Raw genomic sequence first — 18,983 nt, forward strand, 5'->3', positions numbered from 1 at the left:
TGTTTTCTGGAAAAAGTGTTTTTACCAAAAGGACTTGCCAGGCAGCTGAGCTTCAGGCAGGCTCTGTGCTGGTCTGTGCTGAGGAGAAGGCATCTCAGGTTTTAGGTACTAATAAGTGTCTGGTGTCTCATCCTGTCTCAGTGCCTCTACCAGCTGTTGCTGCAGTCAGTGTGCTGTTTTCCAGAGAAAATTTGGCCTAAGACCAAATGACAGAATGAAAGCTAAATTTATTGGGCTACCTAAGCCCTGAAGTTTCCAATTTCCCGCCGTGTGTGTGAGGGGGGGGCAGGGAGGGAGGTGGGCTGAGGGGTCTGCATTGTGGTTGCCTCCTTGCTCTGGTGAGGTACTGCTGTAGTCCCAGGGGAGGGGGGCAAGGGCAGGGTGGTGCCTGCCTGCCTACCTTGTTTTGTACAGGGTTGTGAGGCTTCCCTGGCTCCTTTCTGTTTTCTGTATCCCTGGAACTTTGGGAGATGGTCCCAGCTCCTGGGCTGTTTGCTGGAGCACGCGATGGCCGTCCTGTTTGGAAGGGGTGGCTTGACAATCTTCCTTCTGTTTCTGCTCCAGCAGTAGTGGGTTACACTTCATGGGCTTAGTCTGAGGGTGCACATTGACTCTCTGCATCTCCTGCAGAGCACTGAGGAAGGAAGCGGCACTCTGGTACAGATTTTGAGTAGCGCTTATCCTCTGCCAGCTTGTTCTGCTCCCAGCCATTCCTGTGTATTTTGATGTAAGGTGGCAGTGCAGGATGAACTGAGAGGAAATGCCTTTGTTAGCAGCACACTCTCCTGTTTCTACTCTTGAAGGGCAAATTTGGAGAGCCCAGACAGAGTAGCATGGAGTTGCTTCTGTTTGTTGCAAAATAAACCCTGATGGCAACTTGCTTTCCCTTCTCAGCTCCCCCTTTTTCCAGACCCAAACACCCCCACCCAAAATTGCTGCATTAACAGCTCCTTCACCAGGCTCCTCAAGGAGATGCAGCCCGTGGAGAAGGGCAGGCAGGGCCAGGGACATCCCTGGGAGAAGGTGGGGCTGTTAGCTCAGCCTATCTTGCAGTGTTGCTGACACAACTTACCCAGTACTGAGTGCTACTCGGAAATCAAACGCTCGGCCTTCCTGGTGCTTCTGCTGCAGCCTGGCTCGGTCACGTAGGCCTGTGCCCATCCTGAGCTCAGAGCTATCGCAGCCAGAGCAAAGAGCTGTGCTGTATCTGTGCTGCCCACAGCCAGGCCCTGGGCCACAGGCAGGGAGTGCCTGTTCTGCAAAGTCACAGGGCAGGAATTTGCTTTAATCCAACGTGCGGCGTTACTGGGACTTGGCTTTGATGATTAGTGCAAAGGATGTTGGCTCCTGCCAGCAAACCCTCTGCTCATACACTGCAGGGAGCTAAAGCAATACATAATCTGGCTTGGGCCACTGAGACTAAGTCTGGGCAGGGAAGGGAAGTCCATGAAGGGCAAAAATGAACATGTGGGGCTTTGTACCAGGCACAGTGGGATCTGAGCCCTAGGCAGCCATCCACTGCCACTGTCAGCAGTGTTTTCCAAGATAAACTTCTAGGCCTAGCCTTTAGATAAAAGTGAATGCCTTTAGATCCTGATCAGGCTGCTTTATTACTATCATCATAATCATCATCTTCATCATCTTTTGTCCATCTTCAGCTGGTTCTGCAGCATGAGCGGTATCGGACCAGACTGCAGTTTCCTGCATGAGCAAAATCTTCCTTAGGCTTGGTGCTGAGCAGGGGAGACACGATGGTGGCTGCCAGAGGGAAGGGTCTGGCTGCTCCTGGCACAGGTTCAGCATGGTTCAGCCTCTTCACACTCCCAGCAGAACAGCACTGAAATCGGAGCCACTTTGAACTGTGAGGGGAGAGCCTGCCGTGTTGTCCACGAAAACAGAGGCATACTGCCCAGCCTGGGGGGAGAGAGGGATTAGCAGGGCCAGGACACCTCCCCTGGGCACCAGGCATGGCCTAGCAGAGCCAAGGAGAGAGCTTTCCCCTGCACACAGCAACCAAGAGGAGCTGCCCTTACCCTTCCTTCTGGGAAAAGAGCAGCCTTTAGGGCAGCCCAGCCACAATATGTGCTTCAGTGCCCTAGCAGAGCTCTGCCCTCACTGTGTTTGGGGCTTGGAGGTCACCTGAGCAGCAGACCCGATGCCCAGCCCTGGGCTCAGGCCATGGAAGACACCTTGCTGCCCAGCACTGTCACCTGGAGCTGGCACCACTCACCTGCAGGTACAGGGTGCCTGTGACAGAGATGGTGAAAAGGTCACCGCTGCTCTCCAGCTGGGATACGCTCTCCAAATGGCTGCAGAAGAGGAAGGGCAGTGGTAGGGGGAGCAGGCCCCTCCTTTCCCAGCGATGCTGGGCTCCTTCTGCCCTCCCTGGCCCTGGCCTTGCCCTGCCCTACCTGTTGTGCTGGCAGCAGGCCTGCACACAGATCAGCACCCGCAGGCGGCTCCCTCGGCATCCCTGCCTCCTTCTCCGCGGCTCCCTGCGCGCTGGGACAGAGCAGGGGGTGAGACCATCCCAGCCTGCCCCAGCAGGGCCGCGGGGCTGTCAGAGGGCTCACCAATGTGCAGCGTGGTGCTGAAGGTGTAGTATCCTGTGAAGGGGGCTGTGTACTGCCCGCTGGTCAGGTTCAGCCCTGGGCCACGGTGGAACATCGCCTCCCTCTCAGGCTGGCATAGGGAATGGCTGGAGTTAGAGAAGGAGTCCCTGTGCCCGGGCAGGTGCCCCTGCAGACAAGGAAAAGGGGCAGGCCGGGCACTTACAATGTAGAACAGCCCCAGCTCCTGCCACGTCTTCTGCTCCACAGCGATGTCTTCACGCGTTAGGCAATGGAAGGCTGCTTCCACACGACGCTGGGCCCTGGCCTGGGGGTTGCCTTTGCTGCTTTCCTCCTCCTTACACCCTTCCCCAGCTGTCCTGCTCATCTTTGCCGTGCCTGACCCCAAACCCCACCGGAGTTTGACGTTAGGAAGGGAATCTTCACTTATGCTGGCTCTGCTTCCCAGCCCTGCTTTGCCTCGTCCTGTGTCCCCACAGCTCCCACCCTGGGGTCCCACCGCGGTACCTCTGAGCAGGAGCTGCAGCTCCCTCAGCAGCTCCTCCGGCACGGCTGGGGAGGCCGGGCCAGCCCCGGTGCCGCCGCGGCCCCGATCGCCGCTGCCCCTCCCGGGGCTCCCGTCCAGCAGCATCCACGCCTGCCGGGGGTCCACGCGGGCCGCCCCGGGCTCCCCGCGTCCCGCGGCTGCCCCCGGGGCCAGCGGCCGCTCCCGGGCTGCCCGCGGGGGTTCGGTGCCGGTGCCGGCGGCATAGAGGAGCGCCAGGCACAGCTCCGGCAGCCGCATCCCGCCGCCGCTACCGGGAGGGCGGCCCCGGCCCCGCCTCGCTGCTGGGCTCTGCCCTCGGGGACCTCCCCGCGGGGAAAGCCTCGCATGGGCCGAGCGGGGGCTGCCCGCCCCGCCCTGGGGCTCCTCAGCGCGGGAAAGTGTTTGTAACGCTTCGAAAACACCGAACAACCGGAGCGCGAGCAGCTGAACCGTCCAGCCGTGCTGGCCGTGGGCCCAGACGGCGGGGAAGCCTCATCTTGTGCCCCATCCCTCTGCCACCGGTACCGTCAGAGACGGGGGGGGCTGGGGCAGGAGGCACCGCACCAGTACGGGCTCACTCAGGTGCCAGCTGCTTCACCGTGGCCATGGATCGCTTCCCTGGGGTGCGTGCTGCGCATCCCAGGAGACAGGAGAGAAAGCAGGGTTTTGCACAGGCTGCTGCCCCCAAGCAGCGATGTCAGGCTTTGACGGGATGAACCACACTTTGGGAGGACTTGAAATACCCTAAAATCTTTAGGGTTTTGGAGGGGGAGGGGGGGCGGGAAATGCAGTTCTAAAAAAAACCACAAACCCACAAATGAAAAGAAGAGAGCATGTTTATAAGGAAAAGCCTTTTCCCTGCAGTGGTGGGGGAGAACATGCTCCTGATGCCCCGGCCAGCCTGGCATGGGGCTTTCCACCTCCCACTTGCCAGTCTGAACAGGCAGCAGAAAAATGGGGAGCATGGCTGCATAGGGTGACAGGCATCACTGAGGCTCTCCTACCACCCATGGTCACCCTGGAAAGGTTCTGTCCATTTAGAGGTGTCCATGAAGATGGAGGAGGAGCTGTGGAAGAGCCAGAGACAAGGCAGGGAGCCCTCGCACGTCCAGAGGTCCTTGGTGCAGTCATACACCTCCATTTCTACCCGGTAGTCCCCATCCATGCCCTTCCAGTGGCCACCGGTGACAAAGAGCCGGTCACCCAGTGCCACCATCCCGCCGTTCTCATGCAGTGTGTGTAGGAGCTGCACCTGTGTGAGGGACAGGGTGAGATGTGCAGGGACTCCTTGGTGACCTCCTACTCCCACCACAGCGGACAGTGACCCACCAGACGTGTCTCCCTACCCCATCGTTCCTTTCTGTGGGGTTTGGGGGCCTCTGGTGCCTCGTGCGTGTGTGATGGGGAGCAGGGGAGGAAGGAATGGGGCATCCTCAGCTCTGCAGGTGTTAATAGAACCAAGGGATGAGTGGGTAGGAGGGAGAGGGGGCTGTTGGCACCAAGGGGAAGCAGCTGGGAACACCATCCCCATATCCCTGGGAGGCTGATCGTGCCTGGTCCCACATCCCACCTTCTGCCAGATGTTGGCCTCTGGGTTGTACACGTGGACCTTCTTGGTGTTATCCCCGATGAGGTAGATGAGCCCACGCAGAGTGGCACAGCGTGGGGCTGAGAGGTACTTGGGGATGAAGGGAGACGTGATCACACTCCACAGATCTGCAAGGAGCAGCCATTAGCAGTGCAACCCACCCCTGGCTCTCCATGCAGCTGCCAGTCACTGAAAAAAGCATTGCTATTTCAGGGGGAATTTGAAAGGAAGGAGGCAGACCAGACAGACTGGCACCACAGTCCCCACCCAGTTGAGGGTCTTCCATAAAAAATAGTGGGGGATGAGGATGTGGTTTGTAGCGGTGCTGTGGGATGGAAAAGAGTCTACTTGAGGATCTGGCATTGTCACAAGGCGTTAGTTTCTCCCTAAGGCAGGCAGCGTCCCCCATCCCAATGCCTCAGAGATTCCACTCCACCAAAGCTGAGCTCTGGGCTGTGTCACACATCTGTGACTCAGGTCCACGCTGCTAACAGCCCCGCTCCTGGGGCTCCTGGGCCACAGCCATCACCACACCCTGTCAGCACCTGCTCACATCCCACAGGACCAGGCTTGGCAGTCCAGGGGTGTCACCTGCCTGGGGGTCCCCCTCAGTCCCTCTCCCAGGGACAGCACTGGTGGGGTGTGGCAGCAGGGTCAGCTCTCACCTTGCACGGGGTTGTAGCACTGCAGAGTAAGCGCATTGTACTTGACGGCGCAGGAGCCCACCAGGTAGAGTTTGCCCAAGCAGCTGGCAGCTGCAAAATTGCTCACATACTTGAGGGCTGGGCTGATGGCACACCAGCTCTTGTTGTACGGGTCATAACGCTCCACCTCCACCACGTCCACTGTTGTCCCTGCAGGGTGACAGGACACTGCAGCCACCCTGCTGCTCTGGAGCACCCGTGGACCCCCATCCCAGCAGCACCCACAGGGTCTTTTGCAGCCTTACCCCCGATCACGTAGATCTCACCATTGAGGACAGCGCTGGTGTGGTTTGTCCGGGCTCTCAGCATGGAAGCGATGGGCTGCCAGACCCCATCCCTGGGGCAGAAGCACCAGGCCTGTGTCGTTGACCACGTGTCATTCTGGGACCCCCGGGAACCACCTAGAGAGAGACAGGTCAGGTGGGCCACCCTCTCCAAGTGCAGCTGTCCCTGGGTATTCCTTGCCCATGGCCAGATTTGCCTAAGCGGAGAGTAAGGAGAGGATTTTGCTCAGAGAGGAGCCTCTGGCTCCACACCAGTGCCTCATGCTGGTATCATTGTCCCCTGTCCTCCATCCCTGCTCTTTGAAGCCCCCACCCTTTACCAGCAGCCCTGGCACTGACCTGTGACGTACACATCATTGTTCAGAGCCACCAGGGAAAAGCCCCACTTGTTGTAATCAGGGAAGTCGGGCAGAGCCATCCATCGCCCTGAAACCAAACAGAGCCAAGCAGTGACCCCACAGCCAGTGATGGCACTTTTTAAGCCATCCCTGTTTCAAGCCCATCCCAACCCCACCGGTGTCTCTCTAAACCGGTTTGGCAAGAGGTGGCTTTGGGGTAGACAGATGGTTAATTAACAAGGAGGGAGCTGAGGAAGTGGGGGGCACTTACTGCTCTTGGGGTTGTAGAAGGCAAAGTTCCTGGTGGCAGCTGGCATTTCCAACCCCCTCTCCTCATCCTCACCATCCTCCAGCACACGGCCACCAACCACCACCAGCACCTCCTCTAGCTTTTGTGGTGGGGTTGGGGGGTTCTTCAGGGCACCGGTGCCACTCTGCCCCTGCTGAAGAGGCCCAGGTGGGACCATCAGGCTCTTCCTTCCTGGCTCAAGAAGTGACATTTAGGGGAGGGGGGTACCCACCATGGTGCGGGATCGGGTGACAAGGGCCTTGCTGGCATCTGAGTCACGAACAAGAGGCTCAGTGGCAAGGAGGTTCTGCAGGTACTGGTCAGGCAGCGAGACAAGGTGGGTCAGCTCCAGCAGCTCTGGCAGGAACTGGGCTCGGGATCCTGGGTCGTGGCGTACCCAGCGCAGTACAGCCTCAACCAGGCTCCGCTCCTCCTGCACCTGCAGCTGGTCATTGGAGAGGTAGACAGCCAGCCTCTCCTTGGAGAGCTGGAGGAACTCCTCCTGAAGAGAGACGGCTTCAAAGTTCTCCTGCAAGAAAGACCAGGCCTTGGAGGAGACCTCAGGGCAGCCGTGGCTCTCACCAAACTCACAGATACCTAGGCAGTTGGTGGCATCCATCTGCTGCCGGAGGTAGCGGCTGCAGACCTTCTGGATCGCAGGGAAGTGGAGCTGGCTGGAGGTCCGCATCAGCCCCTCCACGTTGCCCTGGTTGATGGTGACCTTTCCCGTGTAGGCAAAATCAAGCAGCATCTCCAGCGCACTGGGGTCTACTTCCTTTAGCTCCACCCGTGCTGCGATGCTCTCAGCAAAGTCACCGGAGAACATGGCATAGAAGTAGTGGCTACAGAGGGCCAGGATGCCTCGGTGGCAGGGAAACTCCCGCCCGCCGGCCACCAGCGTCACGTCAGCCAGTTTGGGGTTGGTGCGGAACTGCTGCAGCCCCTCCAGCACGCCCTGGGCGTGTGAAGGTAGGCAGAAGTCAAAGTCGTCCATGTTCCTCACCATGGTGCCGGGGATGGCCGTGGGGCCTGGCAGGCGGGCAGCGCCTGAGCAGCGGGAGGCGAGGGTGTCCCTGCTAGGAAAAGGCGACGGTGTCTCCCTCTCCCCCTGCCGCGACATCCTCCCCCCTTCCCAGTGCCGGAGTCAGGGACAGCAGTGGCTGCATAAGCGCTTCCCACAGCCCCCCTCCCACGGTGGCCGCGTTTTCTCCTCACCACGCCGCAGCTGCCCTGCCGGGGCGGCGACCGGCCTTTTGGGGATGATTTTCGGGGTGATTCGAGCCCTCTCGGCGCGGTCGCTCCCGCTCTTACCAGTGCTACCCAGCCCGGCCGGCCCGCGGGAGGGAAGGGACCGCGGTCCCGGCGCTGGGCAGGGACACGCCGCATGACACGGGATCAGCCGGGACGAGGGGCACTCGCTATTTTTAGGCGGCACCTGGACACTGCTCCCCGCTCTTAAAGGCACCGCACGGGCAGGGCTCTCGCCGCCGCCCATCCGCGTCGTTGCCCCATCCCGCGGCGCTGCTGCCTTTAGGAAAGCCTCCCCCTCGCGAAGGGGTCGGCTGGGCACCGAGCCTGGAGGGACAAGGTCCCACAGCACCCACCCTCCCTCCCTCCACCCCATCGGGAGCAGGGGGTCCCCGCGATGCCCCTCCTCGCTCCTCCGGCTCGCACTGCCGGTGCCGCTATAAATAGAGGTCGTTATCTCACCCCGCGGCAGCCGTAAACACGCGGCGGCAGCCGAGGACTGAAACACCCGCCCTGGGAGAGGGGGAGCTGGGCTGCTCAGGCGGCCCGCCCAGCTTAGCAGCTTTCTTCACCGCCCCGGAAAGCCTCGCTCAGCTGGGACAGAACCGAGAAGGTTTTTATTGCAGCCCGCGGCCTCCGAAGCCCGTCGGCATCACTCCTCCAGGCTGAAGATCTCGGCCTCCTTCTCCTTCCAAAAGGCGAAGCTGCGATCGATGTAGCGACAAATCTCGTCCCCCTCCTCCCCGGCCTGCCCCGGCCGCTGGGCCGGGCTGTGCGAAGTCCCGAAGTACCGTGCCTTGATATCGTCGAAGCCGTCGCGCCAGCCGCGCCGCCCGGCCGCAATCTCGTCGATGACGGCGCGGTGGAAGGCCCGCACTGCCCGCCAGCCGTGCCGGCCCAGCTGCTCAAACACCTCGAAACAGAGCAGGTGGCGGCCTCGGCGCTCCTCGGGGGGCAGGTCCTGCTCCAAGATGCGGAAATAGCCCAGCATGAATAGCTCCAGCGACAGGCTCTCGTACTCGGCCGGGCCGCCCCCCGCCGCCGACACGAACTGCTCCGGGGAGAGCAGGGTGCGGGCGGGGGGCGGCGGCGGGGGGCGGCGGGAGGCGGCATCCCGCCAGCCGCTCAGGAGCTTCTGGATGGCCGCTCTCTGCCGCGCCAGGCGGGCCGCCGCCCGGGCCCCGCTCCCCGCTGTCTCCCGAGGGTCCCCGGCGGCGGGCCGTAAGGGCGCGTACGCGGAGCGTCTCCAGTGGCTCAGGAAGAGCATCACGATCCGTTCCTTCCTCAAGCTGCCCCACTCTGGCCCCGGCCCCTTCCCCTGCCGCGGGGAGCCGCCGTCGGAAAACGCCTCCTCGCAGCTGATGCCTGAGTCGCTGGCGGCCTCCGCCTCGGCGCCCCCGGCCGGCGCGCTGCCCGCGGCCCCCCAGGCGGGCTCGAAGGCGCCGCGCAGGCTGCGGACGCAAACTCCGCACTGCCGGATCTCCCGCTGCGCCAGGCTGCCCCCTGGCTCCCGGGCATGCCCGGCGGCGGCGGGGAGAGCGGAGGTGGCGGCGGGCGCGGCGACGGCAGCGCAGGGACCCCGCAGCCCCTCGGCGTTGCCCAGCAGCGCGGCCAAGCTATTGACGGCGCCGGCCAGGCGGCCGCACCAGAGGGGCAGGGGCTGCCCCGGAGCAGGCGGGGGGCTGCGGACGGAGATGCTGAGCAGCGGGGCGGGCAAGAGGGCGCGTAGCTCCCGCACCAGGCGCCGCAGCTCGCCCTGGTACACCTCGCCGCGACGCCGCAGCCGCAGGCTCTCCACTGCCCTCTCCAGCTGATGCAGGTCTGCCTCGGTCAGCAGCTCCCCGAAGGGGCCCAGCACGGCTTGGTGGGAGGGCGAGAAGCTCCAGGAGCCTGCATCCTGCGCAGAGAGGCGGTCAACGGCTTCCGACAGCCCGCGCCCCCTCTGCTCCCCGTGCCCCTCGTACCTGCCCTCCCGCCGGGTCCTCGTCCGCCAGTCGGGCCCGCAGCCGCCGCACCATCACTTGCCGCTTCCACTCGGGGATAAGACGGCCCCGCTCATCGTGCGTGGGCACCAGGGATTCCGCGTCTACCTCCGCGGGGTCCGGCCTGGGGGGCCCCGCCGGCCCAGGCGCCCCGTCCTGTGCGGACAGAGTCATGGGGGGCTCGAAGGGGTACGGCCGCCGAGGGGACGAGCCGGGGGCCGCGGGCCGAGCCAGCGACCTACCGGGTGGGCGAGGAAGGGCGCCGGGATCCTGGCCCGCTGCGAGGGCTTGCGGAGCTTCAGCTCCGCCGGCACCGACCTGCCGGGCTCCATCCCCTGCCGGGCCGGGCGGCTGCTGGGGGCAGAGGCGCGGGCCTCCTCCTGGGGGAGGGCAGCAAGGGGAGGTGGGCCCAAAGACCTCCAGGGCCCCCCCAGCTGAGGGGTGACCCGACACATCACCCCGGACCTTAGGGAGAACCCTCCTCGGGGGACAGTCACGGGTGGATGTGATCCCTTCAGAGGACTGGACGGAGCTGAGGAATCCCTGCTGCCAGCTATCCCCCTGCAGCCAAGGACTGAGCCCGGGGCCGCCCCATGGCCGCCAGCCCTTCTCCGGGCATCTCATGCCCCCAGCCCGTCCTCCCACTCCCTGGGGTGAGAGGCTGGCATTCCTCGGGGATGGGGGTGCCCACTGCCCCAGCCCCAGTGGGGTCTTACCTGCTGCGGGGGGCTGAGCTGGCTGCTGAAGGGGGTTGGGTCCTGTAGTGCCCCACTCAGGGAACACCCAGAGGTGGAGCGGCTGCACCCCCAAAGTCCCTGTGTGGGAAGCAATGAGCAAAATGGGCCAGGAGGGGAGGTTGGAGTGGTCGGGCAGCCCTGCGGTGCTGGGGCAGGGCACAGAGGCATTGAGCATTGTATTAATATTTGATGGGGCATCGAGTGGCAGCACCAGGGCTCAGTGGGTGGAACTGGCGCCGTTCCTGGAGATAGTAGCTTGATGACTTGGCTCCAAGCCTTGTCCTCCTCTTGGGGCCAATGGAGAATGGCCGAGGCTGGTCATGGCCCCAGGCCAGGTGCTGGGGACAGAGGAAACATCTTGCCCAGTGGCACTGAGGGCAGGTTCTGGCAGTGGGAGATGTTCAGCAGATGGTTCTGCTGCACCACTGCCTGGGCATCGGTTACTGGCATTCAGTCACATTTGTGTTCTTTCCCTCCACCACCATCCATTATATATGGCTAGCGTGGACTCATGGGGCTCACTTACATGTGAGAAATCCAATCGAGGGGCTGGAATAAAATTAAGAAGCAGCAGATCTAAGCCTATAAACATCGATTAGCTGGCGAGGATCCATTACAGAGTCAGCCTCTCGAGCTTCCCTGGCTCCAGTGCAGGCTGACTCTCTCATGGGGAGGATAAGCTTATGCTGTCCAGCAATAGAGCCCCAGCGTGAGGGCAGGTTATGCTTTGCTGTAGGAGGGGGGAATTTCAGGAAAGCCCTTTGACTTGGGTTGTGCCAGGGCTGCGTCCCGCAACCTGGAGAGCATCTGCCAGGATTTCAGCTCTCCACAGTGCAAGGGTGTGCAGGAGCATGAGAGGAGAAGAGGTTCTGCCCTAAACCTCCATCTCTGCCTCTTTTCTCACCCTGTTCCTCAGGAAAGCAGGCACTGGCCCCTTCAGGATCTGCTCAGAGAGTCTTGCAGGACTCACCTTTCCCTTTCCCTTTTTCTTTCCCTTTCCATTTCCCAGCTGCATACTCAGAAGGATGAGCAAAGCAACACAGAAACAACCAAGGATGGCCTCTCTCCTCCAGTTCCAATAATCACATTCACCCCTCTCCACCAGTTCTTCAGCCTTATCCCACCCTCTGCCCAAGTTTCCACAGCCATATCCTTCCCTCTCCCACGGCTCCCACTCCCCCAGTCCTACACTAATGAGCAAACGAGCAGAAGAAACCAGGCGAGGCCCTTCTCAGCATCCTGGTTTTCATTTCAGAGGGGCCATGGAGGATCCACATCAAATCAGATCAAGGGGAGGAGGTGCATGTGGTCCCGAGGCCAGCTCTTCTCCCCCGCTCCCTCGGTGGCCATGATGGACCTTCCTGCCCTGGCCCGTTTTGGTCCGGCTCCTCCAACACTCTCTGGACACGCTGGTGCAGCCCATTGGGGCCTGGTGCCCTGTCCCCATCGGAGAATGGCCAGCGTGGCCACCGCCAGGAGCTGCCTACTCCTCCTGCTGCTGCCGCTGCCGCCAGCGCAGCACGAAGGGATGGAGGCGGCGGGGGCGACGCGGGGCCGCCCCGGCACGGTTGTCCAGCCCCTGCAGCAGGCGGATGGCCCCAATGGGCTCTTGGCAGATCGGGCAGGTGGCAGCGGCGTCGGGGGCAGCCTGGGGCTGGATGCATGCTCTCACCATGGCTGCAGAGGAATCTCGGCTCTGGCCCCTGGAGCACCTCCTGCCCCTCCTTCCCCACTGACCTCGGTGTTTCCACGTTGTTTCCATCACATGTTCTCATCTCCTCCTCTTCTCTGGCTAGAAAAAGCTGTGTCCCCCTTTGTCTTGATTTTCTTATTAAATCTGATATTACAGAGGTGTTACCAACCTCTCTCACTGTCCCAGCCTTGGCCAGCAGCATGTCCATCCTCAGAGCCATCAGGGACTGGCCCTGCCAGACATGGTGGAAGTTTCCAGCACCTTCTCACAGAAGCCCCCTCCGTGGCCCCCCTGGTTACCAAAAACCAGGCTGTGCAAAACCAACACACTGCTGAACTGCAGAAGTAGGTCCACAGCACAGGCAGCCACGAGTCCCAAGGGGAAGGAGTTCAGTTTGCTTTCTGTCATAACTGAACTTCAGACTCTGAGGCTTCCTGGTGAAAACAGCCTTCAGCTGTACCTTGGTGGCTTCAGCAGCAGTCTTGGCTCACTTGCCAGAGCTCAGCATCCTGTACTTGACTGACATAAATCTTACACGTATTCTGCCCTGATGCCTGTGAAGATTCACCTCCTTGGAGACCAGGGTGTTACCAAACCCATGAAAGTACAGGGACAAGTCTGGTGATTGCTGCTACTGCCACCACGACTGCATGGCCAGAGCCTCCTCCCACCAGCGAAGATTCTGTTTGCACCTGTCTAGAAGCAGCTCATTTGCTGGTCAGACTTTCAGAGAAGTCTCTTCAGGCTTCTCCCTTCCTGTTCCACCTACCCAAAGGTTGTGAAAAAAGATCACAGAAACCTGCCATCAAATGGAGCAAAACGACTTCTGGATATCAGGACAAGGAGATCTCTGCTCAGAGACCATTAGTTGTGGGCAAAAAAGCACTCAGTGTGGGCTACAAAAGAGAGACAAGTGTGTGTCTGGGGACACTGGGGCAAGGAGGCTGGCATCAGTGTGAAGTGCACTTGTGAAGGCCATGAGGTGTCAGAATAAAGAGAAAATACAACATGTGTGTCCATAGGGGTGAGAGGGAGAGGAAAGAAAACAAGCAGACAACTCCAAAGTGCAGTCTGGTGAAATGTGTTGAGTTCCAGAGGACAACGAAGCTTTGCAGAGGTAGGGACAGCATATTTACCTGCTCAAGCATCCTCCTGAGGTCAGACTTGAATTTATTACTTTGTATTCTCTTCTTTCGGGGTTGCAAATACGCACTGCAGATATTCCAGGCTCTTCTCTGAGCCATGACAGCTGTTCCCGTCCTGTAATGGCCTGCTGGGCATTCAGAGAGGAAATTAATGTGAGCTGGTGCCACGTGAACATTAGAAGGGTGTCGAGAAACACGTCTGGGAGAGTGACTGGGCCAGGAGTGATCAGTGCTAAGCCACTTCTTCTCCTTCAAGAAACACCAAGGGGGGCAGTGCCAGGAAAGAAGAGGCACCGGTGGGGGGGGCGGGTGGGGCGGGGGGGTGACGGGACAAGAGGCACGGAGAAGTGGGGACAAGAGGCACCGAACAGGGGACACACACGGGAACAAGAGGCACCGTGGGACGGGCGAGACTGGATGAGACACCGGGGCTCAACGCGGAGGAGCGAGGAGGCTGTCGGTAAGGAAGGGGGTTAAACAAGGAGGTCCCGAGCCCAGCGGAGCTACCGGGGCCTACCGGCGCATCCGAGGCCGCGTCCTGGCGGTGCCGCGGGGCGGGCCGGAGCTGAGGCGTCGCCAGGGCGGTGCTCGGGTTTGTTGTAGTAACGGCCGCGATGGCGGCGCGGCCGCCCCTGCCTGACTCGGTGCTGGTGCAGGTCTTGGCGCTGCTGCCGCTGCGGGACCGGCTGCGAGCCGCCAGGTAGGGTCTCCCCGGGCGGGACCGGCCGCTTGCCGGTTCCCCGCCCCGGCGCTGACGGCCGATCGCCTCCCCGCAGGGTCTGCCGGCGGTGGCAGCAGCTGGCGCAGGACCGAGCGGTCTGGACGCATGTAGATTTGAGCCCTCACCGGGTACGGGGCGCGGAGAGAGCTCCGCTGGGGGCAGGAGGGATGGGGGGAGGCGAGATCACCGCACTGTGCACAGAGACTGACTGGGGGGTCAGATCACCCCGCTGCAGGGATAGCTGAGGGGAACGGGGGGGAACCGCCCTTCCCCACCCCACCCCTGGAACCGGGCCCTTTCCCCCCCAGATCAGCCGCCGCACGCTGTGGCACCTGGTGCGCCACCGCCTCCCCGACAGCCTGTGCACCCTGCGGATGCGGGGCGTGCCGCGCTCCGGCGGCAAGCAGCGGCTGCTCTCACCGGCACTGCTGGCTGCCCTTCGCAAGCGCTGCCCCCAGCTCCATCGGCTGTGCCTGACCGAGACTGACCTCCGCCACGTACCGTACGAGAGCATGCCCGCCTCTGTCACCACACTGGAGCTGAGCCTTTGCGACATCCCCGATGCCTGGTTCTGCGTTTCCCCTTCGGTGCCACCACCACAGGTACAACACCTCGCTATCCACAGCATTCCCACCTTTTCTGACCATCATCTTCTTGACATTTCCTCACAGAGCCACTTGAAGACGCTGAGCCTTTGTGGCACCTACCGCGTCACTGATATGGGGATCCAAGCAGCAGCTCCACACCTGGAAGAGCTTGAACGGCTGATTCTGCGGCACTGCATCATTGGTGACACTGCCATGGTATTCATCGGGCGCCACATGAAGCAGCTCCGCTACCTGGAAATCAGCAATGCCTACTTCCTGACAAACAGGGGGCTGGTTGCTATTGTGACACTGGAGCACCTGGAGACCCTGTGCCTTGACCTCTATGATTTGGTCTCCCTTGGTACTGTTATCGCTTTGTTGCAAGTGCTGCCTCGTCTGAACCACCTCAAATTAGGTGGAATTTGCTTTGAAGATGAACTTCTCAGTAAAATTCAGGAGAATTTTCCACATTGCACCATATCTCACAATCTGTGACAGCCTGAAGTGCTATTCTTCCCTAGTACACATGAAGTGCTCTTTTTTTTTTTTTTTTTTGAAACACCTGTTTTCCTGTAGCTTTGGGACAGAATTCCCATCGGCCTTAAAATATTACAGTTTTTTCACATAAATATGTTACAGAGCTTGTCATGTAAATAAGGTTTTAAACAAGCTTTTAGTAGGATTCCCTCCTCCTTGTTTTCCATGGATCAGAGGAATAGGAAAGCTGGGAAGCACACCCAGCCTTTGGGAACCCCACTGACCAAAAACTGGGGTGATGACAATTTTAAGCGCTGTCTTCCCCTCTTTCTCCACTGCCAAGGGTTAGGCAGCAGCTTAATGAGTGCAGAATTCAAGGAGTGAAGTGAAGCACCCTTCTGTCACAGAAAAAACAGACCTGGCAGCTAAAACATCACAATTACCAATTTCTTCTCCTTTCCTTCAAATTCAGATCTTCAAGTCACTGTCAGACTGGTCATGAGGATTCCTGAACACCTGATCCCAAGAGCCAGACATCCTGTTTGCCCGAGGCATTGCTGGGGCTGCTGTTACCTCTGGGTTTTGCTGGTAACATCCACATTTTCTTATCACCTTTTATTGTCTGTGTTCACATCCTCTTCTTCCCCCACGCCCCAGTATCCTAACACCAGATAATCACCTAAATGTTATGTTGTTATTCTTAATTTTTAGTCGATATTTTAAAGCAAATATTGTATTTATTTAAAAAAACTTGCAAGCTTTTAACTGTCATTTGAATCCTTGTTTTTAGGACTTGTTTTTTTTTTTTATTTTTAACCCGCTTCAGAATCTCTCCTGCCCCTTAGGCCAGCCTTCCTTGTGACAAGAGCATCCCACAGGAAACAGAGTGGGACAACTAATGCCTCAGTTGAGCCTTTTCTGCCCTATTTTCATCCCAAACGCCCCCTGCCCTCCATTCGGCTGCAGCACATGCAATAATCCTTTGGGTTTCACACGGTCCTGGATGGCAGTGACCCTCCTTGTGGTGAAATCCTCATTGCTGTCAGGCAGCCTTTGTGCCCTTGCCTCTTTTTTGTTCCTAAACCCACTCTCAGGGTAGCTTCAGGGCAAATATCCAAAGGTAAAACATTCCAGCTCTGCTTTGGAAAACATCCCAAGGCTGCTGACTTAGTAACTACCACTCTGTGTTTACCCCAGACAAGGAGATGAACACTGGTGGAATCAGCCTTATTAAAACCTCCAGCATTCCCTGTTCCAGCACTCTCTGGGATGGGGAGGGACAGTACAACAGGAAAAGGGAAAATCAAAACCAGTAAAAATCCATCAGTCGGTCAAGGCACAGTGAGAGGCAGCAAGAACCTCAATGTTCTCCTGATCTTTGCAGCAGGATTTTTACAATCCTGATGGCACAACAACAGAATTTAATATCCCCACAGTCACAACATGCCAATTTTACATTCAGTAACTGCTAAACAGGGAACAGCAATTACAAATTGATATGGTGCAAAGTGGAGTGTTTTAGGTTTGGAAACAGGAGGGGAGCTGTAAATATTGGATTACTGTGGGCAAATTAGGGGAATAAACAACTGAAAGGTCTTTAATCAGCAGTTCTGGTTCTGCCCACCCTCCCCACATACCTGCTTGAAGCTCTTTGGAGGGCCATTCTTGACCTTTATTTCTTCTGATTTCCAAATTCAAGGGGTTTCTACTCAGTTCATCTCCATTTCATCTTTTACTGACTTGAGCGTTTCTTCCCCCAGCCCACCTTCTCGGTGTCCATATATATCACACATCATTACATCAAAGCCCAAATGTTTTAAAAAATACATAATAAATGTCCAACAGAGACAGCTAAACCTTCAGCAAAGCTAGGACACAGAACTGGTCTTAGCATCCTGAGAGGAGCAGCAGTCCACAGCCCTCAAAGCGAATAGAAAACTCAGAGAAACCACAAAATCCGGGGTTACCATTGAAGCGAGTGACCAAGCTGCTCCTTTGCCTCTTGACACACCAGCTTACACACATGTACCACGATTTCATACTTGTATTTATTTAATATTCATACCCAGGTGTTTTATCAGATCCAGATCCATTTTATTTTCTCAGCCAAGTGCATCTGCTTGTGCCTTCTGTTTGGCTCCTGACTCTGAGAGCCTGAAGGGTGCCGATGGTACACAGAGCTGAGGAGGAAAGTGCTGACAGCAGGGTGCACTGGCAGTTCTGGCCAGCAACAGCTCTCCCAGCTGGCACTTTTGTGAGCTACACTTTCACCCGTGGTTTTCGTTTGTAGCTGAACTCCATGAGACAGAAAAAAATTATTAGCACAGAGGAGTTCATTTTGAGTGTGGTGCAAATAGGAGTTTGTTCTTGGAAGAGAAAGGTCAGTGAAATCTTTCTGTCCTGACTCAGATTATTTGAGAGCAGTGATGTTTTGAACTCGGAGCTGCATTTTGGGTGGTTTAGAGCTAGAAAAGGCGCATTTCCTTCTTTTGCAAGTACACACCGCCATCGTGTGGTGTGCTTTGTGAGCACGGACAGTGCCCAGAGAAAAAGTCACGCCCTTTCTCTCCTGGCACTGTTGTGTGGGAGCAGTTGGTGTAGGGGTTCCGTTGGGGATCCTGAATCTTCGAGACTGAAAGAATGCCATCCTGCATATAGCTGGGAAGGAAGACGAATCGTCTCACTGTTGGCTGGGCAGTTTATAGGCTGCAAAAGAAAAGCGAATTTCAGCACAGCCTCTTTCTCCTCTAGAACCTTTTCCAAGGGACCAAGTGCTGAACGTTCTTAGTTTTGTAACTGGACTCTGTGAGACTGCAAGGGGAGAGGGAAGGCCAGTGCTTACTTTTTGTTTTAGGACCTACAGTAGGAGAACCATTGCTGGACATGTTAAGTTTTGAAGCTGGGTTTTGGAGAGTGAAAGAATGTGATGGTACATGCAGCTGAGCAGGAAAATTCATGACTCCAGAGTGTGGTTGCTTTTCACAGGATGTAAGTTAAATGTTGAGACAGCAACAGCTTGCTGAACCAGTGCTGGTCTGCACGTTCCCCTTGCCTCATGTGAGCCACGCCAAACACGCTGGTGCAATATTGTAGTTTTCTTCTCAGCTTTCTACCACAATATTTGCTGAATCTCGGAGTCTAAAGCTAAAAGGAATTGTTTCAACATAAGTCTCGAATGGGAACCTGTGCCAACACAGATGGGGTTCACTGACCTTCTCCCTTACAGCAGATAACCAGAATTTGGAAGGGAATTGCGCAGTCACTCTCCTCTTGGAGCCTTTAACTTTGCACACAATCACGGTGCTCTGCAGGTTAATTCTCAGCCTTATGTAGCATCACACACTTGCAGTCTGAAATGTCAATTCACTGTGGTGCAGAACAGTGTATCTGCACAGAAGCAGACCAGCACATTGCACTTCTGGAGGTGCAAATCAAATTTCCAGCGTGGGCTCCTGGATGGGAATTACAGTTAATTTCCACAGGAAGGAAAGCACATAGGCCCAATGCTTTAGGTGCAGGTCAGAGGTGACCCCTGGGAGGAAAAGTCCAGGCACACCCATCTGACCCAGCAGCTTTCGTCTGGGAGAAATCCTTGGATATACAGGGGCATTCAGAATTTCTGCCATGGACTCCCAGATGAGAATGACAGTGCATTTCCATGGCAAGGAAAGCACACAGCCCCAGTGTTTCAGGTGCACTTGAAAGGTGGCCAAGGGGAGGCCAGTGCCAGCCAGACTTGTCTGTCCTGGCAGCTTTCATGTGGGCGTAATCCTTGGATATACTGAATTTTAGAGGTGCAATCCAAATTTTGGCCATGGGCTCCTGGGGAAAAAAAAAAAAAAAAGGAATATTCTTCTCCATAGGAACGAAAGCTCACAGCCCCAGTGTTTCAGGTACAGATGAGAGGCAGCCCAGGGGAAGTCAAGGCCAGTGAGACCCACGTATCCTGGCAAATTCTGTCTGGGAGCAATTCTTGGTACTAAAAAGTACTACAAATAGATTACAGCATAACACAAAATAGTGCAGGATATGAAGGTACCTATATTAAAGCTAGCAAAAGAAATAGTACTGGTTAGGAGTCAAATGTAACTGAC

At 57.8% G+C, this 18,983-nt stretch overlaps 3 protein-coding genes across 10 annotated transcripts; 1 reads left to right on the top strand and 2 right to left on the bottom strand.

The window, feature by feature from the left end:
- Window positions 1–1,611: 1,611 nt before the first annotated feature.
- ERFE (erythroferrone) lies at window positions 1,612–3,354 on the bottom strand. Its single transcript, XM_053986574.1, has 6 exons — window positions 3,078–3,354; window positions 2,776–2,948; window positions 2,574–2,682; window positions 2,412–2,502; window positions 2,231–2,309; window positions 1,612–1,914 (listed from the first exon to the last, which is right to left on the bottom strand). Exons 1-6 carry the CDS (start codon window positions 3,352–3,354, stop codon window positions 1,816–1,818), a joined length of 828 nt encoding a protein of 275 aa, XP_053842549.1. The 3' UTR covers window positions 1,612–1,815.
- A 584-nt stretch (window positions 3,355–3,938) lies between these two features.
- On the bottom strand, window positions 3,939–14,612 carry KLHL30 (kelch like family member 30). Of its 5 annotated transcripts, none has more exons than XM_053986328.1 (9): window positions 14,533–14,612; window positions 13,096–13,229; window positions 6,532–7,375; window positions 6,282–6,453; window positions 6,012–6,098; window positions 5,634–5,789; window positions 5,350–5,538; window positions 4,667–4,812; window positions 3,939–4,348 (listed from the first exon to the last, which is right to left on the bottom strand). In XM_053986328.1, exons 3-9 carry the CDS (start codon window positions 7,303–7,305, stop codon window positions 4,097–4,099), a joined length of 1,776 nt encoding a protein of 591 aa, XP_053842303.1. In that variant the 5' UTR covers window positions 7,306–7,375; window positions 13,096–13,229; window positions 14,533–14,612; the 3' UTR covers window positions 3,939–4,096. The 5 variants fall into 5 exon arrangements, with proteins under 5 accessions (XP_053842303.1, XP_053842302.1, XP_053842300.1 ...); XM_053986327.1 differs by having other exon boundaries at window positions 13,096–13,232; XM_053986325.1 differs by lacking the exon at window positions 14,533–14,612 and adding an exon at window positions 13,622–13,704 and having other exon boundaries at window positions 13,096–13,232.
- Window positions 13,644–16,737, top strand: FBXL12 (F-box and leucine rich repeat protein 12). Of its 4 annotated transcripts, none has more exons than XM_053986338.1 (5): window positions 13,644–13,804; window positions 13,881–13,953; window positions 14,134–14,857; window positions 15,362–15,477; window positions 15,735–16,737. In XM_053986338.1, exons 1-5 carry the CDS (start codon window positions 13,719–13,721, stop codon window positions 15,786–15,788), a joined length of 1,053 nt encoding a protein of 350 aa, XP_053842313.1. In that variant the 5' UTR covers window positions 13,644–13,718; the 3' UTR covers window positions 15,789–16,737. The 4 variants fall into 4 exon arrangements, with proteins under 4 accessions (XP_053842313.1, XP_053842314.1, XP_053842312.1 ...); XM_053986339.1 differs by lacking the exon at window positions 15,735–16,737 and having other exon boundaries at window positions 14,134–14,427; window positions 14,497–14,857; window positions 15,362–15,658; XM_053986337.1 differs by lacking the exon at window positions 15,735–16,737 and having other exon boundaries at window positions 15,362–15,658.
- Window positions 16,738–18,983: the final 2,246 nt, after the last annotated feature.

The sequence above is a fragment of the Vidua macroura genome, chromosome 10 (assembly GCF_024509145.1).
Source record: "Vidua macroura isolate BioBank_ID:100142 chromosome 10, ASM2450914v1, whole genome shotgun sequence".
NCBI classification, from domain to species: domain Eukaryota; kingdom Metazoa; phylum Chordata; class Aves; order Passeriformes; family Viduidae; genus Vidua; species Vidua macroura.

Bases quoted from the DNA above. Each gene is read 5' to 3' on its own strand.
- ERFE (XM_053986574.1), bottom strand. From the start codon at position 3,354: ATGCGGCTGCCGGAGCTGTGCCTGGCGCTCCTCTATGCCGCCGGCACC. The intron at 2,683-2,775 runs GTAAGTGCCCGG...TCCCTATGCCAG, and splicing joins AGCTGGGGCTGTTCTACATT to CCTGAGAGGGAGGCGATGTT. The intron at 2,310-2,411 runs GTAGGGCAGGGC...CCTCTTCTGCAG, and splicing joins GCCTGCTGCCAGCACAACAG to CCATTTGGAGAGCGTATCCC.
- KLHL30 (XM_053986328.1), bottom strand. From the start codon at position 7,305: ATGGTGAGGAACATGGACGACTTTGACTTCTGCCTACCTTCACACGCC. The intron at 5,539-5,633 runs GTAAGGCTGCAA...GTCACCCTGCAG, and splicing joins TGAGATCTACGTGATCGGGG to GGACAACAGTGGACGTGGTG. The intron at 4,349-4,666 runs GTGGGATGTGGG...TCCCTCACACAG, and splicing joins AGGCCAACATCTGGCAGAAG to GTGCAGCTCCTACACACACT.
- FBXL12 (XM_053986337.1), top strand. From the start codon at position 13,719: ATGGCGGCGCGGCCGCCCCTGCCTGACTCGGTGCTGGTGCAGGTCTTG. The intron at 13,954-14,133 runs GTACGGGGCGCG...TTTCCCCCCCAG, and splicing joins TAGATTTGAGCCCTCACCGG to ATCAGCCGCCGCACGCTGTG. The intron at 14,858-15,361 runs GTAAAATTCAGG...CTTCAAATTCAG, and splicing joins CTTTGAAGATGAACTTCTCA to ATCTTCAAGTCACTGTCAGA.